A 15252-nucleotide genomic window follows, 5' to 3' on the forward strand; every position below is an offset into this window, starting at 1 on the left:
TATCTTTATCAAGGATCAACTTTACTTGCCATATACATATACATGTATTAACTATTTGCTGTGGTGCATTGGCGTGACAGGCAATAAAAAAAAGGTCATTCACCAAGATTCAGGGTTCGAGCTACACGTCTTCCGAGTTATTTCTGGATTCAAGGTGTTTAATGTCATTTCCTGTTCACAAGTGAATTGAATTGAATTGACTTTATTTCTTACATCCTTCACATACATGAGGAGTAAAACTCTTTACGTTATGTCTCCGTCAAAATGTGCAATCATACTGACTTATAATAATTTATATTAAATAGAACAGTCAATGTAACATAGAAATACACTCAAATCAGCGCGAGTTAATCATTCTGATGGTCTGGTAGAAGAAGCTGTCCCAGAGCCTGTTGGTCCTGGCTTTTATGCTGTGGTACTGTTTCCCGGATGGTAGCAGCTGGGATAGATTGTGGTTGGAGTAACTCGGGTCCCCATTGATCCTACAGGCCTTTTTATCACATCTGTCTTTGTAAATGTCCTGAATCATGTGAAGCTCACAACTACAGGTGAGCTGGGCTGTCCGCACCACTCTCTGCAGAATCCTGCGATTAAAGGAGGTACAGTTCCCATACCCGCAGTGATGCAGCCAGTCAGGATGCTCTCAGTTGTGCACCTGTAGCAAGTTTTTAGGATTTGGGTGCCCATACCAAACTTCCTTAACTGTCTGAGGTGAAAGAGCACTGTTGTGTCTTCACCACACAGCTGGTGTGTACAGACCACGTGGGGTCCTCGGTGATGTGGATGCTGAGGAATTTAATGCTGTTTACCCTCTCAACCCAAGATCCATTGATGTCAATAGGGGTTATTCCTCCTGTAATCCACAACCATCTGCTTTTGCAACATTCAGGGAGAGGTTGTTTTCTTGACACCACTATGTCAGCGAGATGACTTCTTCCCTGTAGGCTGCCTCATTATTGTTTGAGATTAGGCCAATCAATGTGGTGTCGTCGGCAAATTTAATTAGCAGATTAGAGCCGTGGGTAGCGACACAGTCATGGGTATACAGGGAGTAAAGGAGGGGACTTAGTATACAGCCTTGAGGGGCTCCTGTGTTGAGAGTCAGTGGGGTTAAGGTGAGGGAGCCCACTCTTTATCACCTGCCGGTAATCTGACAGGAAGTGCAGGGTCAAGGCCGAGGTCTATAGGCTTCCTGTGGAGCCTGGGTGGAATTACGGTGTTGAATGCTGAACTGTAGTCCGATAACAGCATTCTCACATAAGCATCCATACTCTAAACAATCTCCTAAACTAAACATAAGTGTAGAGATTGAAGTAGTTGTTATTCCAAATCAGAAGCAGCACAAAATAAAAACACAAAAGATAAGGAGCACAATAATAATACTGAAAAAAGTACACCATAGAAATTGGGGTGACACGGTAGAGTAGTAGTCAGCACAACATTTTACAGTAGCAGTGACCTGTGTTCGTTTCCTGCTGCTGTTTATAAGGAGTTTGTACCTTCTTGCTGTGACCACGTGGGTTTCATCCAGGTGCTCCAGTTTCCTCCCACAATCCAAAGACAAACCAGTTGGTAGGTTAATTGGTCATTGTAGATTGTCTGATGATTAGGTTAGGGTTAAATTGAGGGTTTCCAGGTGGCAAGTCTTCGAGTAGGCTGTGTGGGATCCTTAATGATGTTACCCTTTTCCGGCATCTTTCTGTGTATATGTCCTTAATGATGGGTAGGGTAGTCTCTGCGGTCCATAGGCAATTCTAACTGTCCTTTGTAGAGCCTTCTGTCTGCCCCAGTGCAGTTTCTGTACCATGTAGTGATGCAGCTTGTTAGGATGCCTTGTTGCATATGTGTAGAATGACATGAGTATAGATGTGCAAAGTCCAACTCTCTTCAGCCTCCTTAGAAAGGAGAGGCATTGGTGAGCTATCCTGGTTGTGTGGCATCTGTTCTGGGTCAATGTGAGATGTGCAGTCCCAGGAGTTTGAAACTGTCTGTTTTCACTGCTGTGGCACTGATGTAAAGATGTTAGAAGGTTAAGGAAAAATAATATATATAGGCATATACTGCCTGGTACAGCTTCTGTATCAAGCAGCTTGTAAGGATACTGTGCATCTGTAGAATGGCATGAGTATGGATATACAAAGTCCAGCTCTCTTCAGCCTCAATTATAAAAAATAAAGAATAATATTTTTTTAAATGGTTAAAGTACGGATAGGGAATAAAATGTACATAATATCTGAATACAAAAACTATTTACAATGTAAACAGCATTATAAAAAGTGATTTTAAAGTGTCTGCAGTGCAGTGACAGGAGTAATAGGTAGAGGGGGTGGTGTGGCTAACTGAAATGATTGATCAGATTAACTGCCTGGGGGAAGAAACTTTTAAGATGGCATAAAGTTTTTGTTTTATAGCTTTATAGCATTTTTCTGAAGGGAGCTTTTGGAAGAGACAGTTTGCTGGGTGAGTAGAGTCCACAATGATTTTCTCTGCCCACTTGTTACCATAGAGAACTCTCTGGATTAACAGATCTCTGAAGCCAGACAAAGAGAAGTGCAGCCAACACATATCCAATAGGAAATGACACGAGAGTCTAGGATCTGGCACTCTGGATCCTGTAGCACCAGGCCAACTGCCCCACAGTTCAACATTACATTTCTTAACAGTTTTTTGACAGACCTTGAGGGCAAGTTCATTCTAAGGTACAGAATGGTGCATTTACCTGTTCACACTGCAGTATCAGGAATACCATAACATACCACTGGTCTCTAGGTAGCACTAAAGGGGAACGCATGTATCTTCACCTGAAAAACATTCAGTTTATTTTCACCGGATGTAGTTCATAGAATAGTACAGCACAGTACAGGCCCTTCGACCCACAATGTTGTGCCGACCCTCAAACACTGCCTCCCATATAAGCCCCCACCTTAAATTCCTCCATATACTTGTCTAGTAGTCTCTTAAACTTCACTAGTGTATCTGCCTCCACCACTGACTCAGGCAGTGCATTCCGCACACCAACCACTCTCTGAGTAAAAAACCTTCCTCTAATATCCCCCTTGAACTTCCCACCCCTTACCTTAAAGCCATGTCCTCTTTGTATTGAGCGGTGGTGCCCTGGGGAAGAGGCGCTGGCTATCCACTCTATCTATTCCTCTTATTATCTTGTACACCTCTATCATGTCTCCTCTCATCCTCCTCCTCTCCAAAGAGTAAAACCCTAGCTCCCTTAATCTCTGATTATAATGCATACTCTCTAAACCAGGCAGCATCCTGATAAATCTCCTCTATACCCTTTCCAATGCTTCTACATCCTTCCTATAGTGAGATGACCAGAACTGGACACAGTACTCCAAGTGTGGCCTAACCAGAGTTTTATAGAGCTGCATCACTACATCGCGACTCTTAAACTCTATCCCTCGACTTATGAAAGCTAACACCCATAAGCTTTCTTAACTACCCTATCTACCTGTGAGGCAACTTTCAGGGATCTGTGGACATGTACCCTGAGATCCCTCTGCTCCTCCACACTACCAAGTATCCTGCCATTTACTTTGTACTCTGCCTTGGAGTTTGTCCTTCCAAAGTGTACCACCTCACACTTCTCCAGGTTGAACTCCATCTGCCACTTCTCAGCCCACTTCTGCATCCTGTCAATGTCTCTCTGAAATCTTTGACAATCCTCTACACTATCCACAACACCACCAAGCTTTGTGTCGTCTGCAAACTCACCAACCCACCCTTCTATCCCCACATCCAGGTTATTAATAAAAATCACAAAAAGTAGAGGTCCCAGAACAGATCTTTGTGGGTCACCACTAGTCACAATCCTCCAATCTGAATGTACTCCCTCCACCATGACCCTCTACCTTCTGCAGGCAAGCCAATTCTGAATCCACCTGGCCAAACTTCCCTGGATTCCATGCCTTCTGACTTTCTGAATAAGCCTACCATGTGGAACCTAGTTTTTGTATTTAGATATTATGCACATTTTATTCCCTGTCCGTACTTTAACCATTTTTAAAAATATTAGTCTTTATTTTTTATAACTGAGGCTGAAGAGAGCTGGACTTTGCACATCCATACTCATGCCATTCTACAGTTCTGTTTTTAAAATCTCAACATCCTCTTAGTGCTTGTATATTTCCAGAATATTTTTATTGATTTGCACCCCTTTAAGATCTGAATCCCATTCAGCACCCCATTTTTGTTGTAAAGGGAGTGTTGTTTGTTAACATCAAACCTCTCTGCCTTTCTTGCAGGTCAGGTTCTAAGTGCACATGTCTCGGGCAGGGTGGTAATGAAGAGTTATTTGAGTGGAATGCCAGAATGCAAGTTTGGAATGAATGACAAGATTGTGATCGAGAAGCAAGGGAAAGGAACGGCTGATGAGACCACAAAAAGGTAAGAGGTAAAGAATCAATTTTACCAGGATGCACTTGGTTGCTGGGTTGTTTGGCCTCTGTAGGTTCATTGGGTGAGGGCAAGATAGTGGATGCATTCTGATCCCATGTCTTCTGGTCTTTCTGGCATCTGTAGAGTTTTGCTTTTCAAGTCTAAAACATCACTGGTTTGTATAACAGATCCATTTGGTTTGGTTATTATTATATTTTCTGTCCTCAAAAATAATTCAAAGTCCAGTTGCACTGATACTGTCTGTTTTGACTCTGGAAGAAACTGTGTTTCATATTTTTACTGTATGATTGAGCAGATGTGTTTCCTTTGAAGGGTGGCTTTGCTGTCTGCACTGTGGTCCAGACAATATTATGTAGGGGGGTTGTCATTACTGTAAAATGAAGAGGTGGGGGTGGGGTGAACTCTATAGTTAACATGCCTGTGTTGTATCAAACCAAATCGTAACGCCATCCTCCTTTTAACTTTTGCAGTGGTAAGCAATCCATAGCAATTGATGACTGCACATTCCACCAATGCGTAAGGCTCAGCAAGTTTGAATCTGAAAGGAGCATTAGCTTTATACCACCAGATGGAGAATATGAACTCATGAGGTAAATACTCAACTATGTGTGTGGAACAAAGGGGCCAGTGAAAACATAGGAGCTGGCTTCAGGTTGCCAAAGTTGATTTTTGAATCTGATTTCACCTTTGAACTATATAAGATTTATTTTACTTCAAAATTTTCAATTTGAAATCCAATTACTGTATGTTATTAACATTGGCAGACTTATGAATCTTTTCCTTGATGTATTGCATGAGGTTTGATCAAGTATTTAAGATATTTCAGTTAGACTTGACTAAATGCTTCAATTTAACTTGAATACTGCAATGCTGGATGGTTGAGATTTGAGATTAAAGTTGATGAACTTCAATAGTAAGTGAAATACCAATGCATTAACAAGTGATTAAGCGAATTACAGATGTTAACCATCCCTTCATCTACTGATATTACTTGCTCTAAACTAGGTACTTTCCTTTTTGGGGAAACATTAAATACCACATTTATTGCAGGAATACAACATTCATCCTTTCAAGTCTGTTTTACCATTCATTGTGATCACTACTAATCCTCTGTCTTATTACTGCCAACTCCACATACATTTTGATTCCTTTGGTATTTAGAAATCAAGAAAAAGTTAGTGTACCCTTTGCAATTACCTGCTTTTCTGCATTAATTACTGATAGAATATGGTCTGATCTTCATTGGTCACAATAATAAACATAATTTGCCAAAACTGTTAACATCCAAACAATTGTATTTGTCATCAATACTGAGTACACCATTTAAACAATCACAGTCTAGATTCAAAAAGTATGTAAGCCTCTTGGATAGAGGAATGGTCTAAAATTCCTCTTTGCCATTGTGCAGGTCTGATCAAGCAGCTACAGGACATGTCTGGTGGCGGTCATTGCTGCTAAATGAGGTTCCACTTGTTATTAAATACAAGGGTTCACAGACTTTTTCCAGCCTGGACTGTGAATGATTAAACAGTGTGTTCAATAAAGACATGACAAATACAATTGTTTGTATGTTATTAGTTTAGGTAGATTATGTTTGTTATTATTGTTACTTAGATGAAGATCAGACTGCAGTTTGAGTAATTAATGCAGAAAACCAGGTAATTGCAAAGGGATCACAAACTTATTCTTGCAACTGTAGGTCAAATGTTGTAGTGCGATCACTCAAATCAAGAAGGTTGTTCTCCCAAGCGCTTATTCCCGTAATAGAAAATGCCTGTGATTGACTTTGCACTGGTGCGTGGTCAGCCACCACACAGTCCATGACAGATCTGAATCAAGGCTCAGCGGCATGGAATACAAGACAACGGGGACCCTCACTGCTGCAGCCGCCTTCTGCCTTCACTGTCATCATGATGTGTCATCACCTTCTGTTAGCTCCACTGCTGAAGTCTGGATTAGATTGTTTTGTAGGGCGTCTTCCCCTTGACCTTATTGCCATCCATGGCCCTACCAGGAGCTAAGCTCCGGACAGCATCGCTCTCGGCATCTCAGGAACTCACAAGCCTCTCCACCACAACAAGGTGGCCATCCTCAGTGAACACCTCAAATATATTCAATGTTTTGGCCTCCACCACCACCTGGTTCAGGCACTGAAGAAATTTATCTTTATAGTCCTCATCTAACCTTTGTTTCTTGCCAACCAGGGAAGCATCCTGCAGGTATCCAGTCTGTCAAGCTCCGTCTGAACTGTTTTGATGAGATTATTCTCCATTTCCTAACCTTGATCAATAGACTAGTCAACCGAATCCCTTACATGTCAATCACATGAGCCTCTATTGCGACAGTAGTTGTACGATCAGTTGCATTGAGTATGATGTTCTTAGATGTTGTTCATTGGTGGGTCTTCAGGTGGCTGTAGAGGCTGATCCTGGATCCGCATATTCTGGTGCAGTGTGGATACGAGTGAGTCTTGGCTGTCATTAGTGCGGTATCATCAACTTCTAAGGACGGGTGGATAAATGACTGCTTGGGCATGGCTGATATAGGATGTGCGTCTTTTATTACATTCAAAATGAGACCTAGGACCCTATATGCTTTGGCAAAGGCAGTCAAGATACTTTGGCAGTCTTCAGAGTGTGCTGCAATGCTGCTGTTGTCCTCATATTGAAGCTCCATGATAGTGATGGCGCAGACCTTGTTCTTGTCCTTGAGCCAATTGAGGTTGAAAAGCCTATTGCCTTCATTGTACTTCCTCTATTACAAGTGCACCTTTGGTTTGGTACCCAAGCTGCATACGGTACTCCATATGTGGTCTCAAACAGTAATTGTAGTGAAGCAGCCTTGCTGCTCTATTCTCACCTGCTGCATTGAAAGATTGCATTACCATTTCCCTTTTTCTGCTTGTTGCACCCACTTTTTTTTATACATTTCCAATCTCTCAGTATTTTTTATATACACTCAGTGGCCACTGAGTGTGTGTTTGTGGTCTTTTACTGCTATAGCCCATCCCCTTCAAGGTTTAACTGCTATGCGTATAAAGATGCTCTTCCGCACACCACTGTTGTAACACATGATTGTCTGAGTTTCTGTCACCTGCTTGTCAGCCTCAACCAATCTGGCTATTCTCTTTGGACTTCTCTCGTTAGCAAGGCAGTTTCACCCACAGAACTACCACTAATTGAATGTTTTTTTTTCCACATTCTGGTGATGCATGAAAATCGCAGGAAATCAATGATTTCTGAGATTCTCAAGCCACCCCATCTGGCACCAACTATCATTGTAAAAGTCATTTCTTCCCCATTCAGATATTTGGTCTGAAGAACCAGTTCGCCCAGCTGATTTTGTTGCTTTACATTCCAGCCCTTACAATCTCCTGTCTTTTACATTGACCCCTACTGTTTTCTATCACAGCCAATTTTCCATCTGTCGGTATATGAACCACATCAATTCCAGCCAAAGAAGTTCATATTTTCATTTGATCTTTCATTAGAACCTATGCTAGAGAGCCAACTAGTTTTAATATAACCTTGTACGGTTATTGATGCTTTTATAAATGTTTGAAACGTTGGTGGTAAAGAGTATAATTGAGCCTAGAATAGTACAACACAGGAGTAGACCCTTTGGCCCATAAAGTTGTGCCAAACCAACCATATTAGTAATCAACTGGCCAACTAATCTCTTCAGTCTACACAATGTCCATATCCTTCCATTTTCCTCACATTCATGTGCCTATCTAAATGTCTCTTAAAAGTCTCTAATCTATTTGCCTTTACCACCAACCATGGCAATGCATTCCAGGCACCCAATCTGAGTAAATAAAATAAAAAACTTATCCCTTGCATCTCCTTTGAAAATACCCCTTCTCGCATATAATGTATGCCCTCTGATATTAGACTTTTCAACCGTGAGGGAAAAACATGTTGCCCGTCTACATCTATGCCTCCCTTAATCTTATAATACTCTTATCAGATCTACCCTCAGCCTCTGCCTCTCTAGGTAAAACAACCCAAGTTTGTCCAATCCCTTGTCCTCTAATCCAGGTAGCATTCTGGTAAACCTCGTTTGTATGTTTCCTCTTGAAAACCCTTGACATCCTGTCATCAGGGCGATCAGAACTGTATGCAGTATTCCAGATTTATAGTTAGTGGTCCTTTTCTCTTGCATCGGTATCACTGAATAGTCATCAAATATAGTTTACTATTACAGATGTTTGCAAGTGAAGCAGAAGTTTATGTGGATGGATAAAATCACAAACCTTTCAAAGCACTACTAAATGTGTTTACTTTCACCCGTCTGTAATAGATGAAATTATTTTTCTTAAGGTATCGAACCACTAAAGACATCATCCTACCATTCCGTGTGATTCCATTGGTCAGAGAAGTTGGTCGCACTAAACTCGAAGTGAAAGTAGTGATTAAATCAAACTTCAAACCATCTCTGCTGGCTCAGAAGATCGAGGTAAAATATTTCCAAACTTTTAATGTCTGCTTGCTTTAAACACTTCTGTATAAGCTCTGGGCAACTAAGGGTTGGTGTTTTAACAAAAAGTGCAATATGCACCTAGTGGCCACTTTACTAGCTTCCTCTTGTACCTAATAAAGTGGCCACTGAGTGTACATTCATGGTCTTCTATTGCTGAGCCCATCTGCTTCAGGGTTCGGAGATGCTCTTCTGCACACCACTGTTGTAACGAGTGTTTATTTGAGTTATCGTTGCCTTCCTGTTAGCTTGAACCTGACTGGCCTTTCTTGTCTTGAGTTTTCCCATTAAAAAGACGCTTTCACCCACAGAGCTGCCGCTCACTGGATGTTTTTTATTTCTCGCAATTTTGTTTGTAAGCTCTAGAGTCTGTTGTGTACTAAAGTCACAGGAGATCAGTTTCTAAGATACTCAAGCCACTTTGTCTGACACCAAAGGACAATGTCACTTTGATCACATTTCTTTCCAATTCTGATGTTTGGTCTGAACAACAATTGAGTTTTTTGATCATGTCTGCGTGCTCTTATGTACTGAGTTGCTGCCAAATGGTTGGCTGATTAGATATTTGCATTAGCGAGCAGACGTGCAGATGTACTATTAAAGTGGACGGCGAGTGTAAAATGTCAGAGCTTTTACTGTCTAGTTTTCCTAGGGAAGCTAAGGTTTTTAGCTGCAGTTTATAGCCAGAGTTCAACATCTGATTTGATGAAAGTATAGCAGTTTTGTGTCACAAAACGCCGAGCATTGGAGATATTAAAGCGAGGGTTTGTCTCATTTGCTATCTCAAGTTAACTTTTGTATCATTGCTTTAGTTTTTAACATCTCATCTGCAGGAAATTACCTCAGCACTAATGCATTCTCAGTTCCAGCAGTTACATGTTTGAAGTTGAATCCTTGCGGGTCACCAAGGTGTTGGTCTCCTCCCAGTGACTTAAAATCTAATTGATGTACCTTGGTAGTTTCAAATTGGTAACTGCAATTGTGTACAGAACAGCAGCCCCTGTTACTGAAGAGAATTTGCTTCTGGCCTGCTTTTGAACAGTAAAGTGCTAAATGAACAAAATATGTCTTTGTGTTGCATTCTGCTGGTGTTTTGTCCAGTAGTATCTCAGTACCAACTTTCTTCTGTGAGGGTAGTAAATCTCAAGGATTCTGGTTTTCGGGGTCTGAAACTCCTTGGAATCTGTCCCAGAGAGTTCTGTAGGTAAATCATTAAATAGCCCTAGGAACGAAACAGGGCCGTCTGTGTTGACCATGCTGACAGTTTAAATTAACCCCATCTGCCTGCCCCTTCTGGTCTCTGTCCCTCCATTCCTGGCCTGATTCTCTTTTTGATTTTCTTGAGTAGTATTTACGCTAAAGATTAAGTACTGGATACATTCCATTATGCTGCAGAATAAACTTTCATTAAAACTAATGTAATTGTGCTTGTACTGAGCAGTTCATAGAGAATCAACAAATATACAGAGCAGCAGGTGGGCAACCAGCCCATGAACAGGCTGACCATTGAACTCTACAATTCATATTCACTGTTATTTATTATTAGTAGGTTTATTGTTTTGTATTTGCATATATTGTCTTTTGCACATTGGTTGTTTATTAGTTTTTGTGTAGTTTTTCATTAATTCTGTTGTATTTCTTTGTTCTACTGTGACTGCCTACAAGAAAATGAATCTCAGGGAAGTTTACATTGACAGATACATACTTAATAATATGAGGGGTGATTGATAAGTTCGTGGCCTAAAGTAGAAGGAGTCCATTTTAGAAAACCTGCACATTTATTTTCCAACATAGTCCCCTCCTGCATTTACATACTTAGTCCAGCGGTCTTGGAGCATACGGATCCCTTCTTTGTAGAAGTCAGTGTCTTGAACCTCCAGAAAGTGGTCCACAGCAGGGGTGATTGATAAGTTCGTGGCCTAAGGTAGAAGGAGATGAGTTATTCACTTCAGACTTCCTGCATTATCACTCAAAGAATTGAACTGCACGTGCATATAACAAGAGCTGTATAACTCATCTCCTCCTACCTTAGCCCACGAACCTATCAATCACCCCCACTGTGGACCACTTACTGGAGGTCCAAGACGCCGACTTCTACAAAGAAGGGATCTGTATGCTTCACGACTGCTGGACTAAGTGTGTAAGTGTTGGAGGAGACTATGTTGAAAAATAAATGTGCTAGGTTTTCTAAAATTGACTCCTCCTACCCGAGGCCACGAACTTATCAATCATCCCTCGTAAATTTACTTTGTATTTTTGAACTTTGATTAGGTTGCTTAGTTCTTTGTAGGTGGCCTAGAGTCAATACTCCAATTGCCTATTCTAGTGATAGTACATAGAACAGTACAGCACAAATCATTTGGTCCACGATGTTGTGCCAAACTTTTAACGTATTCCAATCTGGCCTCTCTCTCCCACATAGCCCTCCATCTTTCTTTCATCCATGTGCCTATCTAAGAATGCCCTTGATGTATCTGCCTCTACCACCATCCCCAGGAGTGCATTCCAGACACTTACCATTCTGAGTAAAAACACCTCTGAGGTCTCCCTTGTACTTCAGGGTTTGTTGAGGGCTTCACGGCAGCAGCAATTTTCAGATTCTTGCTCTCAGTGAGAAGACAATTTCTTCACTCCCCTAATTGTTATACCTATTATCTGAAGCCTACATTTCTAATTACAGCCTCTCTCCCTTGGCCTCCCCTGTTTCAAAGAAAGCAACCAAGTTGGTCTCTGCTCACATTGTAATAAACCGCCTAAATCTGTTCTGCATCTGCTCTGGTTCTGTCCCATTCTTTTTCAAGTGTTGTCATGCCTATGTCTATCAGGTACAGTTAACTTTCTGAGAAGTACATTGGGGGGGGGGGGGCGGGCGGTATTCCGTTGGTGATACTGGCTGTGCTGTTTTATCCTGAATATGTAGCACTAGGCCAAGTGCATTTGGCGGCTCCCAACATTTTTCTTGTCTCCATCACCCTATAAAAGTGATTTGTTCCATGTGCTGATGGTCAGTAGGGACTCAACATCTGGTGGGAGAGGCATCTGCAGACAGTTTGTGTTTCTTGGCAGTAGCTCAGAATTACAGATTGAACCTGCACTCCTGGGAGTGTACACGTTGCATGGATTTTGCAAACTCCAGTACAGCTGTCCTGAACAATGCTCTTTGTTTTTGCCGATATGTGGTTAGCTTCGCTCATTGAATTGTGGGCACAAAAATACGACTTGACTCATGAACGTTTAACCTTCTAGCAGTTGACCTCTCCTAGCTGAAGACATTTTGAATAAGTCTTGAATTTACTGCTGGATTAGCATGAGTCTCATCTCTCCATTTAACAAGAAGCCTACTGAATGTGTGATCGGATCTGAGGGGGTTCAAGGTGGATGAGTATGCTATGATGCTCGCCGTTTTCTCAGCCAGTAGGGCCTCAGCAGTTCCTGAATAAGGAAGCAAAGAACATTGTCTTTTTTCTTACTAACCATTGTAACGAAGAAAATCAACGTTATCTTGGTCACCTGTAGAAGCCAAGCAACCTTAACAAATAGTCTGTTGCAGAGTCTCCGACTTAAAGCATGAACTGTTTATCTGCAGATGCTGTTCAACCCGCTTAGTGTTTCCAGTATTGTCTGTTTCTTATTGTTATGGTATAACAATACCATAAAAGAGATAAGCAGAATTAGGTCATTCAGTCCATTGCGGCTGCAATACTATTCAATCATGGTTGACTTACGTGCCCTCTCAACCCCATTTTCCTCCTGCCTTTGATGCTCTTACTCATCAAGAACCTGTCAACCCAATGACTTGACCTCCACAGCTGTCTGTCGCAGTGAATTCCACAGATTCCACTCTGGCAAAAGAAATTCCTCCTCATCTCTCTTCTGAAAGAGTATCCTATTCTGAGGCTGTGCCTTCTGGTCCTAGACTCTCCCGTTAATGTAAGCATACTGTCCATGCCCACTCTATCTAAGCCTTTCAATATTTGTCTCAAGTTTAAGTTCTCGTTCAAGTTTAATTGTCATTTGACCATACACATGAGTAGAGCCAAGTGAAACAGCATTCTTCCTGGTGTCAAGGTGCAAAACACAGTACCAGCAGTCATAGACAGTACACTTAGCACATACATTTATGATAGCAGAAGAGCATACAGTCTAAAAGAATACGTAAAAATAATATAGCCCAATAATATAGTGTCATGGACTGTAGATTGATGGTGCATGGATATTGTCCTCGAGCCACATTTCTGCAAGAAGAAGCTAGCAGCACTTCCTCGTCTCATGCAAATGCAGCCACAAACACAATCTGGCTTGTCTTCCACTGGGGGCAGCTCCAATGGGTGTGGCCAGCCCCAACCCAGCATGGAATCCAGTAGTACGTGACTGGCTTTTGTGTCTCCTTCCTCAGTGGCCACCCTGAGAAATGAACGTGGGTCTTGTCCATGCAACAACTGACGCAACACAGATCCCTCACATTTGGTCTCACCAATGAAACCAGTGAATCAGACTCTCGGTATTCTATGTTACCAGTGCCCAACAGGGTCCTGGGATCACAGTAAAAGTGCCCAAGACAATTACCCACAGCATCTGTTGGACTGTGCACCACCTCTGACTTGTTCTTCCCTGGATGGCTGAAGCAGGGTGCAACACGGTGCACAACAAGTGTAGCTCCATTGCTATCCAGCAGCTCGCTGATGGGATAGACGTGCAATTCTTGCTGTTCTTAATGACCAGCAATATCTTGCAATCTTGACTTGTGAGTCCTCGCAACACACAAAATGTTGGAGGAACTCAGCAGGCCAAGCAGCATCTATAGAAAAAAAGGGTCCTGCCAAAGGATTTCAGCATGTAAGATCGACTGTGCTTTTTTCTATAGATGCTGCCTGGTCTGCTGAGTTCCTCCAGCATTCTATGCGTGTTGCTTGAGTTTCCAGCATCAGCAGATTTTCTCGTTTGTGATTGTGAGTCCTCGCGCAGGATTCCCTAAAGTGCACTTCCTTACACTGTATTCCATCTGCCATTTCTTTGCCCATTCTCTTAATCTGTCCAAGTTCTTCTGCAGACCCTGCTTTCTCAACACTACCTGCCTGTCCACTTACTTATGCGTGATTTGCAAACTTGGCCGCAAAGCCATCAATTCAGTCATTCATATCATTGACATATAATGTGAAAAGTAGTGGACCCAGCATCGACCTCTGTGAAACACCACTAATAACCTGGTAATGTAGGCAGTAATCTTAACATTTATAAAGTAGCAAGATACAAAAACAGTTCAACTCTCTCAGTTAAACAGTTGAAATATCTCACTGACAGTACTGAAGGTCAGTTTATAGTTGTTTGAATGTGACACCCTATCTGTGTTCATTGCTGATATTCAAAGACCTTGTTAATAAATTCAAAATTACATCAAGACTGTAAGATAATTGGGTTCATTCTTTGGACCTTGAGAGGATATGGCTACGTTCCATGGAATGCACAGGGCTCCAGGCAGAGTTGAAACCAAGAGGCATTTACTTTCCATCTCAAGTTGCTGATCTGTTTTGTTTTAGGATACATCCATCATTGAGGAAGTGTCGAAGTCTAAATTGTTCCAAACTGCCAGCTCTTTGAAATCCAAGCAGGGAAAGCTAGTAAAAAAAAAGCACTTACTGGAAAGGTGCCAGGAATGGGGGAGTCTGGTGTAGCTGGGTTTGTTATCCTTTTCAGTGGGAGTTTTGAGTCCCTTAGCATTGTGGAATGGATGGAAGACATCAAAAGAAGCTGCTTACACTCATGAATGTTAACTAGAAATCATAGATTGAATGTAACGGGAAAATGAAGAGGATATAATGCTCCTCTTTACAGTGGGCTAAGTGAAAGGATGCTGGCTGCAGATTCTGTTATCTAATTCTCAGCTGTAAATTAATATGGATGACCCCACACTTCAGGGGGAGGTGGTTGTGTTCCTAGAAAACGACCCACATTGCAATTTTCTGTGACATGAAGGCTTGCCACCTTTTTGTGCTTTGAGAAACAATAGAGGGAGGTGCTGGGGAAGGAGATAAAATCTGTCCTTCAGCAACACAAAATGCTGGAGGAAGAAAGGCAGTATTTATGGATGGAAATAAACGATTGTCGTTACAGGGTCTCAGCCCAAGCATCAACTGTTTATTCCCCCTCCATAGATGCTGCCTGATTTGCTGAGTTCCTCCAGCATTTTTTGCTTGTGTTGCTTAAGCATTCCAGCATCTACAGAATCTCATGGTGTCAAAAAAATTGGGAATGTTTTACAGGTCAGACAGCACCTGTGGACATAAAAGATTAACGTTTTTGTATTTTTAAATTCTGTTCTTGTTTACTTCATAGATTCCATGAGGGTGAATTTTATTCCAT

At 41.7% G+C, this 15252-nt stretch overlaps 1 protein-coding gene across 1 annotated transcript in view; it reads left to right on the forward strand.

Moving 5' to 3' along the window:
* LOC140196156 (AP-2 complex subunit mu) overlaps positions 1-15252 on the forward strand; it is an 84576-nt gene that overhangs the window by 51244 nt on the left and 18080 nt on the right. The window contains exons 6-8 of the mRNA XM_072254901.1: positions 4260-4401; positions 4884-5003; positions 8736-8871. Of these exons, the coding sequence (XP_072111002.1) occupies positions 4260-4401; positions 4884-5003; positions 8736-8871 (398 nt within the window). The remainder of the gene's footprint in view (positions 1-4259; positions 4402-4883; positions 5004-8735; positions 8872-15252) is intronic.

The sequence above is a fragment of the Mobula birostris genome, chromosome 4 (genome assembly GCF_030028105.1).
Source record: "Mobula birostris isolate sMobBir1 chromosome 4, sMobBir1.hap1, whole genome shotgun sequence".
NCBI lineage: Eukaryota > Metazoa > Chordata > Chondrichthyes > Myliobatiformes > Myliobatidae > Mobula > Mobula birostris.